The sequence below is a fragment of the Elephantulus edwardii genome, unplaced genomic scaffold (assembly GCF_000299155.1).
Source record: "Elephantulus edwardii isolate Elephantulus edwardi_28Jun2011 unplaced genomic scaffold, EleEdw1.0 scaffold00431, whole genome shotgun sequence".
In the NCBI taxonomy this organism is placed as follows: Eukaryota; Metazoa; Chordata; class Mammalia; order Macroscelidea; family Macroscelididae; genus Elephantulus; species Elephantulus edwardii.
This window is the reverse complement of record NW_006400181.1, coordinates 640952-652980: the sequence shown is the minus strand read 5'-3', so window position 1 is coordinate 652980 and position 12029 is coordinate 640952. Positions and strand designations below refer to the sequence as shown.

The window sequence follows — 12029 nt, the reverse complement described above, 5'->3', positions numbered from 1 at the left end:
TGTCATGAAAATATAGCATCTTAATCTTTGAGTGTATTTTTCAAACAGATGAGAATGTTCAAGTGTTTATTATATTTGCACCTTACACACCTTGCTATTATTTTTATGTCTTCATATACCAACTTCACTTTGCATTCTTCTTCACTTCTATACTTACCTGAAAACAAACATACAAAAAGAACGTCCAGAACTGAGATGATGTGAAGCCTTTATGGATGTGGGAAAGCTGCAGGCATTTGGGATTATTTCTAGATCCACTGATCTATGTGTTATCATATATTCTGTTGTCCTATATAAATACTTGAGCTCGCTGTAGTTTCACTCAATGAAAGAAACATATATTTTTCAAAACAAAGGACAAATTCTTAGGTTTGACTTTTTTAAATAACTGACAAACTACCATTATTAAAATGTTACACCCACCATTGAATCATAGATGATATCTCAAATATATTTGATTATGGTATTTTAGAATATATTTATATATAAATTAATTGAGAAAAATGTTGGGCATACATAGTCTTTTTGTCTCTAAGATTTTAGTTTGACAATTGTTTCTTTTTTTTACTAAGTAATAAAATTATCTGTTGTACATAAAAAAGAAACAATAGAGTTATAAGGTCATGGATTACATTATGTATTAGTTAAGATTAATATTTAATATAAATGTGTTTAAAATAGAGAATGTAACATACATATGCTATCAGCTGAGTCAGGGTAGAAAGAATAAATGCTAGTTATGTCTAAAAGCTTGCTATGTACGGTAATTTGTGTATATTTAAACATTTTTATAACAATCAAATGAGTAGATATCCATTACAAATCTGAGATTAAAGATCATCTTTCCTACAAAAGGGAATTTTTTGTTCCTAAGATATTTTATTTTCCATTTTAAAATGCCATGTTTTTATAAAACATATTAAGTTTCCTTCTAGAAAAGTACTAATATAGTGGTATAATTGAGTCTAATAATATATTTTTTCTCTTTTATAGACTTAAATCGAGTATGCAGACTCTCTATTGTATTCAATTTATTCCATGAAATTAGCTTAGCCGGCCCATAGCAGATTTGTTCCAGTGAACTCTAGCAATGACTGTTAACATGATTGAAGCCCCAGACCTTGGCAAAAAGTAAGTGGTTCGAAGGAAAAAGTACTTTAAAAAAGAAGTTACAAAATAAAGAGAATCACTCTTTTTTTCTTTTATAGTGATATTTTTATTATTCATATACATTTTGTTTCATACATGTACATTGTGTTCCATAGAGTCCTTTATTTACATTATGCTATACTAATTTAACTTGTGTGAGAGTGTACAAGGCAGCTGCATCATACTTCACGCTCTATTATCTCCCTGTTACATGGCCAATATCTGCTTTACCCATCTCTATCAAGCCTGTACTCTGAGGAAATATGCACATCTCTTTGAATGAAGGATCCTCTGTTCAATTGGGAACCTTTGAATATCATCCATCCAGATATCAAGCCATCAGACTGCAGCAGTCAACCTTAGTTTACAGAACGGATCATCTCTCTTCATTTGATTGGGTTCTCAATTCATTTCCAGCTACCTGTTGTTGTTGTTGCTATGTGCTATCTAGTCGCCTGTGACTTAGAGCTACCCTATGTCCAACAGCCCTAAAGCCTGTTCTGTCCTGTGCCAATCTGTCTCCAACACACCTACCCCGACTACCTCAGTCACTGAATCAACCCACCTCATAGAGGGTCTTCCTCTCCTGCGCTGTCCCTTCACCCTCCCAAGCATGACATCCTTCTCCAAGGATTGGCCCCTCCTTGCAACATGTCCAAAATATATCAGATGAAGCTTCAGAATCCTTGCCTCCAAAGAGCAGTCCGGTTTAACCCTCTCTAAGATGAACCTGTTAGTTTTTTTAAGAGTCCATGGTATTTTCAACACTCTTCTTCAACACCACAGCTCAAAGGCATCAATTCTCCTTCTATCCTCCCTAGTCATTGTCCAGGTCTCTGATGCATAACAAGTGATTGCAAATACCATGGACTGTATCAGATGCACCTTAGTCTTCAGAGTTACATCATTGTTTTTCAGTACTTTGGAGGGGTCTTGAACAGCAGACATTCCCATTGCAATATGTCTTTTGATTTCCTGGCTGCTGGTGCCAAGAGTTGTTGACTGTGGAGCCAAGCAAACTAAAGCTGTTAACATAATGTCTCATAATGCTACCAATTGGCCCAGTGGTTAAGAATCTTGGTCTCCTCTTCAGTTTTAGCAAGTAGGGTTGTGTCATCTGCACAGTGCAGATTGTTGAGGAATCTTCCTCCAATCTTGCTGCCACATTTCTCCTCATAACAGCCCAACCTCCTGGATAATCTGTTCTGCATATAGATTGATTCCTATTCCTCTTAAGAGTTAGCCAGAGTTTGTTGTGATCCACACACTCAAAAGCCATTGTATAATCAATGAAGCAGAATGGGAATCCCAGAACACTTGATTATGCTTATGCGAAACCTATACTTGAAGCAAGAGGGAGTCATCAGAACAGAGCAACCAAATACTATACGGTCCAAAACTGGGAAGGGTGTGTGCCAAGGATGTGTCCTATCATTTCTCCAAGTTCATAGTTTCTAGAGGCTAGCTGTTTCAGAAGGGGATGCCACTCCTGCTTCCAGTCTTGCTTTAATCAGGGAGCTCCACCAAATGCTGTCCATGATGGGTAACCATTATCACATTTGACACATTAGTGTCACAGTGTTTAGCATCACAGCAACCATGAATTACCTCCGTACAGCAAATGGACAGACCAGTGCTATACCACTTAGAAGAATGTTTGACCAAAACCAATTAAAACCAGGCCTGAGGGCTGCAAAATAAAAAGCACCACCTTTGGGTTGGTAACATAACTTTCTATCCACTAAGTCAGTAGAGCTCTCTCTCGTTGTTGTTGTTAAGTGGCATCGAGTCATAGATAACTCTTAGTGACCCTATGAACAAAAGACCTGAAGACTTGTAAAACTTTCTTCATTTCTCTATGTTCATAGAGTTTCTGGAGGCAAGCCGTTTCAGAAGTGGATGCCACTCCTGCTTCCACGCTTGTTTTAATTGGAAACTTCCATTACTGCTTCCTTTAGTACTTCACAGCACGAATATAGTATGCATAGAACATCAATGAAAGTGTGTTTCTCTCTGTTTCCCCATGCTCATGAAATCATATATAAGCATTCAAAATGTACATATTTATTTTGAATAATTTTATTTTATTCTAATATATATGCTTATTACTTTCTTGCTCAATAATATCTGTAGGAATTTCCTGAAGCAGAGCTACAATTAATTCTTTTATGTACTTGCATTACATTTAACAGAAAGATATTTTAACAAAATAAATTTTCATGTAAGCAAACAATTATAAAAGAAAAAAAATTGTAAAAAATTTGTCCACTTTCTTGATTGTTTAGCGTTCATTTACAATTTTCTGCTATTTTTTAAAAATTTTAATGCCATTAAGAATAATAGAACAAAGTATGTTCTTGAATGTATTCTTAGATACAGATGTAATTCCAATGACTTCTAAAGACATAATTACTGTGATAAAAGGCTCTGTGTTGCTATCTTCTGCAGAAATTTTGATATGTTGCTGCCAAACATGTCATTAATAAATAAGCAATGTTAGAAACTCTCTGTCCTTTATTCTAGAAAGGTACAACTGTTAATTCTTGCAAATCTACTTCTGGCAGTGTAATAGGTATGAAGTCTTAGCTGTTGTAGTATTATGTATTTTCTTATTTACAAGTGAGCTTCACCATTCTATCTTATGATAGTTTCTCATTGGTTTTCTAGCTACCCTCAATGGTTTGCTGGTACTAGATTTTCTTACTTTGTTATTAAGCTGTTTGTCTTTTACTGGTTATCTAATTAAAATATTTTTTAATTAACTTAACTTTTCATTCTTTTACATAATCACTAAGGTTAGGGACTTTATTTTGATGAGTCTTGTATTCTTACCATATCAGTAGGGATAAAAGAATAATAAAAGTATTTTAAGATTAATAAAAACCTCTAATCATAATTATATTTACAGGTAAATTTTTATTAAACTAAGGACACATGGAAGAACATATGCAACCGAGAAACAATGTGACTGAGTTTATCCTCTTGGGCCTCACTCAGAATCAACAGGGCAAGAAAATATTATTTGTTTTGTTCTTGCTGATTTATATTGTGACAATGATTGGCAACCTGCTCATTGTGGTAACTGTGGTGGTCAGCCCAGCCCTGGATGCACCCATGTACTTTTTTCTTGGCTACTTATCATTTATGGATGCTTTTTATTCTACTACCATAACTCCAAGTATGCTTAGGAACTTAATCTATGAGAAGAAGACCATTTCTTTTCAAGCTTGCTTGACTCAGCTCTTTGTAGAACACTTATTTGGTGGAGCTGAAATACTGCTTCTATTGATTATGGCCTATGACCGTTACATAGCTATCTGCAAGCCACTGCATTATATGACCATCATGAACAAAAGGGTGTGTGTTGTGCTACTTCTTTTAGCTTGGGTTGGAGGATTTCTTCATGCAATAGTTCAGATACTTTTTGTTTACAGTCTGCCTTTCTGTGGTCCCAAAGTCATTGATCACTTTAGCTGTGATATATACCCCTTATTAAAACTTGCCTGCACTGACACCTATATCATTGGCCTTTCTGTTGTTGCCAATAATGGGGCGATATGTATGGTCACTTTTATCCTGTTACTCATCTCTTATGCTGTCATTCTGCGCTCCCTGAAGAATCTTAGTCAGGAAGGGAGGCGCAAAGCTTTATCGACCTGTGGCTCCCACATCACTGTGGTGGTCCTTTTCTTTGTCCCTTGTATCTTTATATATTTAAGACCTCCTTCCATTCTACCTGTTGATAAATCATTAGCTGTGTTTTTCACTATTATCACTCCTATGCTGAACCCATTAATCTATACTCTGAGAAATGCAGAGATGAAAAATGCTATGAAAAAGCTTTGGAGAAGCAAAAGACACTAAATTTGGAGACAAATGCCTACATACTATAAAGAAAGTAATGGTCCTTCAGGAAAACCATGTATAATTAATTGTTCAGTTGTGGTACATTAGTCCTCACATTCCATAGCCTGTAAATGATAAAAAGTGTTTCTTGAGTGTATACTTACCATGATTATTTTTTCAAAATATAGTTTAAGATTTTTGTTTCTTAGTTAATAGAACTTATTTTTGGTATATGAAGTATTTCTGTTGAGATAATACATTTCACATAATGAATTTTGCTGCAGTTACTACAGAATTTATTTTAATTGGTGAAAGGTTTTCCTAAAGAGATTCAATATTTTCTTTCCCACTTTTTAAAAATTTTATACTGTTTTTATGCAAAGTTCATAAAATTAGTATGCCTTGTTTGTGGGGGGAATGATTCAATATTTTCTTAATAAGCAATAGTGTTGCTTATTATATAAGAGTATTTCACAAAAATAAAATAAGACATTATAAATATGCCTCAAAACTCTCCACCAGAGATATCCCAGATTAACTTTTTACTTGATTTTTTAAGTCTTATTTTGTATCAGCAACTTTTATTTTTCCCTTTTTTATATATTTTATTGTTTTTCATAAAATCATTCATATGCCTTGTGTTTCACGTGTATTTAATTTTATTTTAACACTTTCATTTACATTGTGATTCATTCATATACATTGTGTTTTATACAATATTTCATAAACATTGTTTTATAAAATTAATTCTTTTTATCAATGTCTATTATTACCCCATCTTTTTAAGTCCCCATTGAATCTTTCCTATTCTTTCACCTTCCCCCACCCACTCCCTAATCTCAGCTATCCTACTGATTTCTCTTCTTCCCTTTTCCTGGTCTTCTTCCATTTCCCTTCCTCTTTTGATTAGTTATCCTTCCAGTTTTTACAATAATGACCTTATTCAGTATTTGTCCTTGTGAAGCAGTTATTTCACTCAACCTAATGTTCTCTAGACTCTCCTATGTTGTACTTAATTTTATGAAATCATTTTTTCTTAGTGCTGCATTGTATCTTAAGAGTAAATGTATGTAAATGTACAACAATTTCTCAATCCATACATTTGTTGATGAACATTTGGGCTTTTTCCATATTCTTGCTATTGTGAAAAATGCTGCTCTCAACCAATGTACCTATCTCCATTCATGTGTCCGTTCTGATTTTCTCAGGGCATTTTCCTAGCAATGGGATTGCTAAGTCATATGAGATTTCATAGCATACGACATTCATATGAGATGTTCAGCTTTTTGAGGAAACACCAAACAGCCTTCCAGAGATTACAATCTCTCCATATCCTTTCCAACGTTTATTGTTTGCTCTTTTTTTTAACATTGCTACTACTATTGGGCTGAGATGATATCTCCTTATTGTTTTGGTTTGCATCTTTCGGATTGCCAGTGATATTAAACATTTCTTCATGTGTCTGTTGACACTCAAAATGGTTTGTGAAGGATCTTTCAATGTATTTTGCCCATTTTTACTATTGGCTTATCAATTTTCTAGGAGAGGCCCTGTAGTTTCTGTAAACTTTAGTTATGAGATCCTTGTCTGAAATGTGTCACCCATTTTCCTTCAATATAGGCTTTACATTCATCCTATTGGAAAAGGTTTTATTTTTTCACTACTAAAATAATATGGGAAGCAGGAATGTCATCCACTTCCTAAACAACATGTCTCTGGAAATTCTAAGAACTTTGAGAAAAGATGATAGTTGTAGAAAAGCTTCAGGTCTTCTGTTCATAGGGTAACTATGAGTTGTGCTTGACAGGATGACAATCAACCACAACACATGTTAAATATGAAGTTTTATTTGTTCTCTATGTGTTGAGATTCAAGAAGTAGAAAATGTTAGAGTTCTGGTATTCAATGTTCAATCTGTATACTGAGAAAATCACTCCAGAGGCTAGACTTTATAAAGAAGATTGTGACATCAGAATCAGAGGAAGACACATCAACAACCTGTGTTATGCAGATGACTCAGCCTTGCTTGCTGAAACTGAGAAGGACTTGTAATATTTGCTGCAGAAGTTTAAAAATGTCAGCCTTTCATACGGAATACATTTCAACATAAATAAGTGCAAATATTTGCCACTGGGTCAATTGGCAACATCATGACGGGGGAAAAAAACCCAAACCCACCAAAAAACCACCTGAAGTTGTCAACAATTTTATCTTGCTTACATCCACAATCAACATCTTTGGTACCCACTATCAAGAATTAAAAAAAAAAAGTTGCATTGGGAAAATCAGGTATCAAGGACTTCTCCAAAATACTAAAGAGCAATGATGTAAGTTTATAGACTAAAGTGCACCTGATTCAAGCCATCGCCTTTTGAATTACTTGCTGTGCATCTGTTTGACTAAAGACAATAGATGACTCTAAGCTGCAATGTTGGAGAAGGGCATTGAGTATCCCAAAGACTACAAAAATCCAAAAAAGTGCAATCAGGATGTAAGGTGGTGAACTTTTCTCTCACATCCTTTGGACATGTTGTTAGGAGGGGCTACTCCTTGGGAAAGGACATTGTAGTTGGAAGGGTGGAGAGTCAGGAAAAGACAGGAAGATAGGGATTGACACAATCACTGTGTCAATAGTCTAAAATATCTAAGAGATAATGATGACATAGAATAGGGTAGGCTTCAGATCCATTGTTTATCAGGTCACTGTGAATCATAATCGACTTGTCAGTACTTAACCACCACTACAAAAGTATTAAACATCCAGTTGCTGTGGTTGAGTTGAAATCAACTCTTAGCTGATCATTCAGTAGATTTTAAGAGACAGTCATTGCATAAAAGATCACCCATCTTTCAGCCATGAAGCAGGTGATGGATTTTAACTGTGCTTTGAGGTTATATGTGTGGTATATTAGTATTAGGACACCAAGCTCCTTTCTAAGGCACTAGAATCAGAAAGTTTACAGACTAATTGTTATTTTTTTCTTTTTCTTTTAGTGAAAATTTACAGAGATCAGTTAGTTTCTTTCTTTCTCTCTCTTTCTTTCTTTTCATTCATCCATCCTTTCTTCCTTCCCCTTCCCTCAATTTTCTTTGTAATGCTTGTCCTATTCCAAAAACTGTGTCATACATACATAGTTTCTAATCTTTCATTTATCTCAACTGTAATTCTTTTTACCTATTCCATTGCAATGTTCATTGTCGAGCCCTCCACACCCCCATTCTTCTCTTTCTACCTTGTCTTAATCCTTAAAGTCAGCTTAAACAGTATTTGTCTCTTAGGACAGAGATATTTCAATCAGCATAATGTCTTTCGGACTCATCCATGTTGTATAGTGTTTGCAAGTTTATTACTTTTCAGTATTGCATAATATTCCATTGTAGAACTCATAATTAAAATTTGTTGAATACTCTAGCATAAATTGAGATTGTTAACAGCTTAAGTATGCTTGTCTCCACAATTAATACTCTTGGTACCAGCATCCAGGAAATTAAAAAATGAATTGCATTGAGAGAGTCTGCTGTCTGATATTTTTCCAAAGTATTGAAGTTTGGAGACTAAGGTGTGCCTGATTCAGGCCAGGGTCTTTGCAATTACTTGCTATGCATCTGAAAGCTGCACAATGACTATGGAGGATAAAAGGAGAATTGATGCCTTTGAGCTGTGGTGCTGGAGAAGAGTATTGAATATACCATGGAAGGCTCGGAGAACAAACAGATTCCTCCTGGACAGGGTGAGATCAGGCTGCTCCTTGGAGGCAAGGATTCTGAAACTTTGTCTGACATGTTGGACATGTTGCAAGGCGGGACCAATCCTTGGAGAAGGATGTCATGCTTTGGAGGGTGGAGAGATAGAAAAAGAGATGAAGACCCTTGATTAGATGGATTGATTCAGTCACTGGGGTAATGGGGGATGTGTGTCAGACAATAAGATTGGCACAGGATAGAGCAGGGTGGTAGCTATGAGTCGCAAGAGACCTGACGGCACATAATAACAACTAGTACATCAACAATATGAAGATGAATGTGACATCAAGATTGGAAGAAGACTCACCAACAACAAGCCTTATGCTGATAACACTGCTTCTTTTGCAGAAAGTGAAGAAAAACTTGAGGCACTTATTGCAGAAGATCAAAGACTTACAACCTTCAGTATAGATCACATCTCCACATTAAGAAAACAAAAATCCTGGTTACCAATTGGCAACATCAACATAGATTAAGAAAAGACTAGCCTTGTCAAGGATTTCATTTAATTTGGCTATACTATCAACATTGATGGTGTCATTAGTCAAGAAATCCAGAGACATTTTGTACTGGGAAAATCTTCTGTCAAAGACTCTTCAAAGTGCTAAAGAATAATGAAAATAAAAATGTAAAATAATGTAATGAAAAGAATAGTGTAAATACTTACAAGTGTCTGATCAAGGCAATGTATTTTCTTTTCTGTCTATATTTCAGGGTTACCTTTCCCACTTCTGCTCCAGTTATGCATTGATGCTGAGAAAACAATTCTAAACTTGGCAGTTCCATACAACATATATTATATGTCACATTTTGAGAGACCTGAAATTTCAGAAGAACTTTATAGAGTAATTCTGTTCTATATGATATAACATGGTTTACTCTAATATTCTGCAATCTGAATTGTTGTTGTTAGGTGCCGTTGGGTAAAGCATGACTTACAGAAACTATGGGCAACAGATGTGTACTCTGTCCTATCCTGTGACGTCCTCGTCATCTCTAACACACTTGGGCCCATTGCTTCACTCACTGGATGCATTGAGGTCTTCCTTTCTTTGGCTCACTGTACACCTGTCCAAGCATGCTGTCCTTCTCCAAGGAATAGCCTCTTCTAGAAACATGTTTTGTCATCTTTGCCTCCAAGGAGCATTCCAGCTGAACTTTCTCCAAGACATATATCTGTTCGTTATTTGGTAGTACAAGGAATATTTAGTACACTTTTCCAACACCACAGCTCAAAAGCATTCTTTTTCTGTCTTCCTTATGCATTACACAGCTCCCTGATGTATAGCAAGTGACTGAAAAGACAGTGATATGAATCAAGTGAACCTTACTCTTAAAACTAACATCATTGCTCCTCAGCAATTTAGAGAGGCCCATGACAGAAGACATGCCCACTCTAATATATCTCATGATTTCCTTACTGCTGGTACCAAAGAAGTCAATTGTAGAGCCAGGAAGTTGAAATCCTTAACAAAGTTGATCTTTTCTCTATCATGCTGTTCCTTGTTTGTCCAGTGGTGAGGATTTTTATCTTCTTGATGTAATTCATATTAAAATCTTTGCTCTTCTGCAGCAAGCATTCCAAATTCTCCTCACTTTCAACAACCAAGGTTGTGTTGTTTGCATAATGCAGGTTGTTGATGAGTCTTCCTGCAATCCTGATCTCACATTCTTCTTCATCACATCCAGCCTTCCAAAGAATTAGTTTGGCATACATATTAAGAAGGTATGGAGGAAGAATACAAGCCTGATGCACACCTTCCCTGATTTTAAACCATGCAGTGTTCCCTTGCTCTGTTCAGACATCAGCTTCTTGGTTTAGGTATAGGTTTCATGTGAGCATAATTAAATGTTCCAGAATCCTCATTCTTCTCAGTGTCAACCATAGTTTGGTATGATCCACACAGTCAAATGCCTTTGCACAGGCAATAAAACACAGACATCCTTCTGGCTAGCTCTGCTTTTAGCCAGGATCCACCTGACGTCAGCAATGATAGCCCTAGTGCCATGGCCTCCACGAAACCCTGCTTCAACTTCTTGCAGTTACCTATCAATGGACTGTTCTAGCCATTTTTTGATCAAACTTTAATTTTGTACACCTAAAATTACTATGTCCATTTAAATGATCCATTAGCAATGGAAGTAGGAAAAATGGTTCTTATGGATACACTTCTCACTAAACAGAGCTATGAAGACAAGAATTGTTATCACTAGATTCAGTGTCAGCTCCATGTGAGGTTAAACTCATATCGTTTTGCATTCTGTTGATCGCAGCACGGACACAATTCTCCACTCGAAAGTTGGTCTTAACATTGGGAGCTAGTCTAGTGTGTTGCGGATGGGAGAGGGGTGCCTGACTGGTGGCCATTTCCTACATTAATGAAGGCACAGGCTCTGACTGGGGTCTTTGCTTTAAACTGGGCATCCTTCTGGATTCTAAGACATGACCCATCACATTTGGAGTAGCACATTCTCTAAGCTCTCTTCAAATGTTCTCTCAAGCTTAATCACGATTACCTGTGGCAAGATATCTCTATAAATTTGTTAATAAGTGAACATCACACCCTAGTGGAGTGTGCAAGTATTCCTGCTGGGGGCAGGGAATGATTCCTTAGCTGTTGTTTACTGTGGTGTTTCTCTTTCAATATGACTTTCCAAGCCAGAGTTTGGTCTTACAGTGTAGATGGATGGGATTATATGAATGGGATGCATTAGGCGATCCACAAGGCATTGGCTATCTATCAGTCCACAAGGGAATTGGCTAGTCTCACCAGTAAACTGAGCAATCCAGCAGCAGGAGAATGAGACCTCCCCACCACCAGTGAAGAAATCTCATCACCAGGAAAATAGCAAGCAAGAGAACCCAAGGGACCAACAGCAGAGAAACAGACCTGACACTTGACATGAGACAGAGAACCAAGGACTTGACATGAGACAGGACCTTGGGACTGCTACATCATTGAAACTGGAACTAAGAGCCTTTTCTCAAGGTGGGTTTTTTTTTTCCCAACATAAACGTTTTATTGATCTGTTTACAAAGTTTGTGTACATTGTATTTCACACTATTCTTCATTCACATTGTGTTTCATACAATCATTCACATGAATTATGTTTTATAAAATTAATCACCATTGAATCTTGCCCATCTTTACCCTGTCTTTCCACCCAGATCCTTCCCATTACCTCCACTCACCAAACTGTGCAACTCTGTGATTTCGCCCTTAGTCATCCTCAGCCCTTCCTGCTTTGAGCTCCCATTAATGTTTTACTAATTCTTCTTTTTTTTTTAT

General features: G+C 36.3%; 1 protein-coding gene across 1 annotated transcript in view; it reads left to right on the top strand.

The window, feature by feature from the left end:
- The first annotated feature begins 4095 nt into the window (after positions 1-4095).
- Positions 4096-12029, top strand: part of LOC102874324 (olfactory receptor 4A15-like) — a 13981-nt gene continuing 6047 nt past the window's right edge. Inside the window, exons 1-2 of the mRNA XM_006902612.1 lie at positions 4096-4995; positions 7929-7965. Coding sequence (XP_006902674.1) covers positions 4096-4995; positions 7929-7965 — 937 coding nt within the window. The remainder of the gene's footprint in view (positions 4996-7928; positions 7966-12029) is intronic.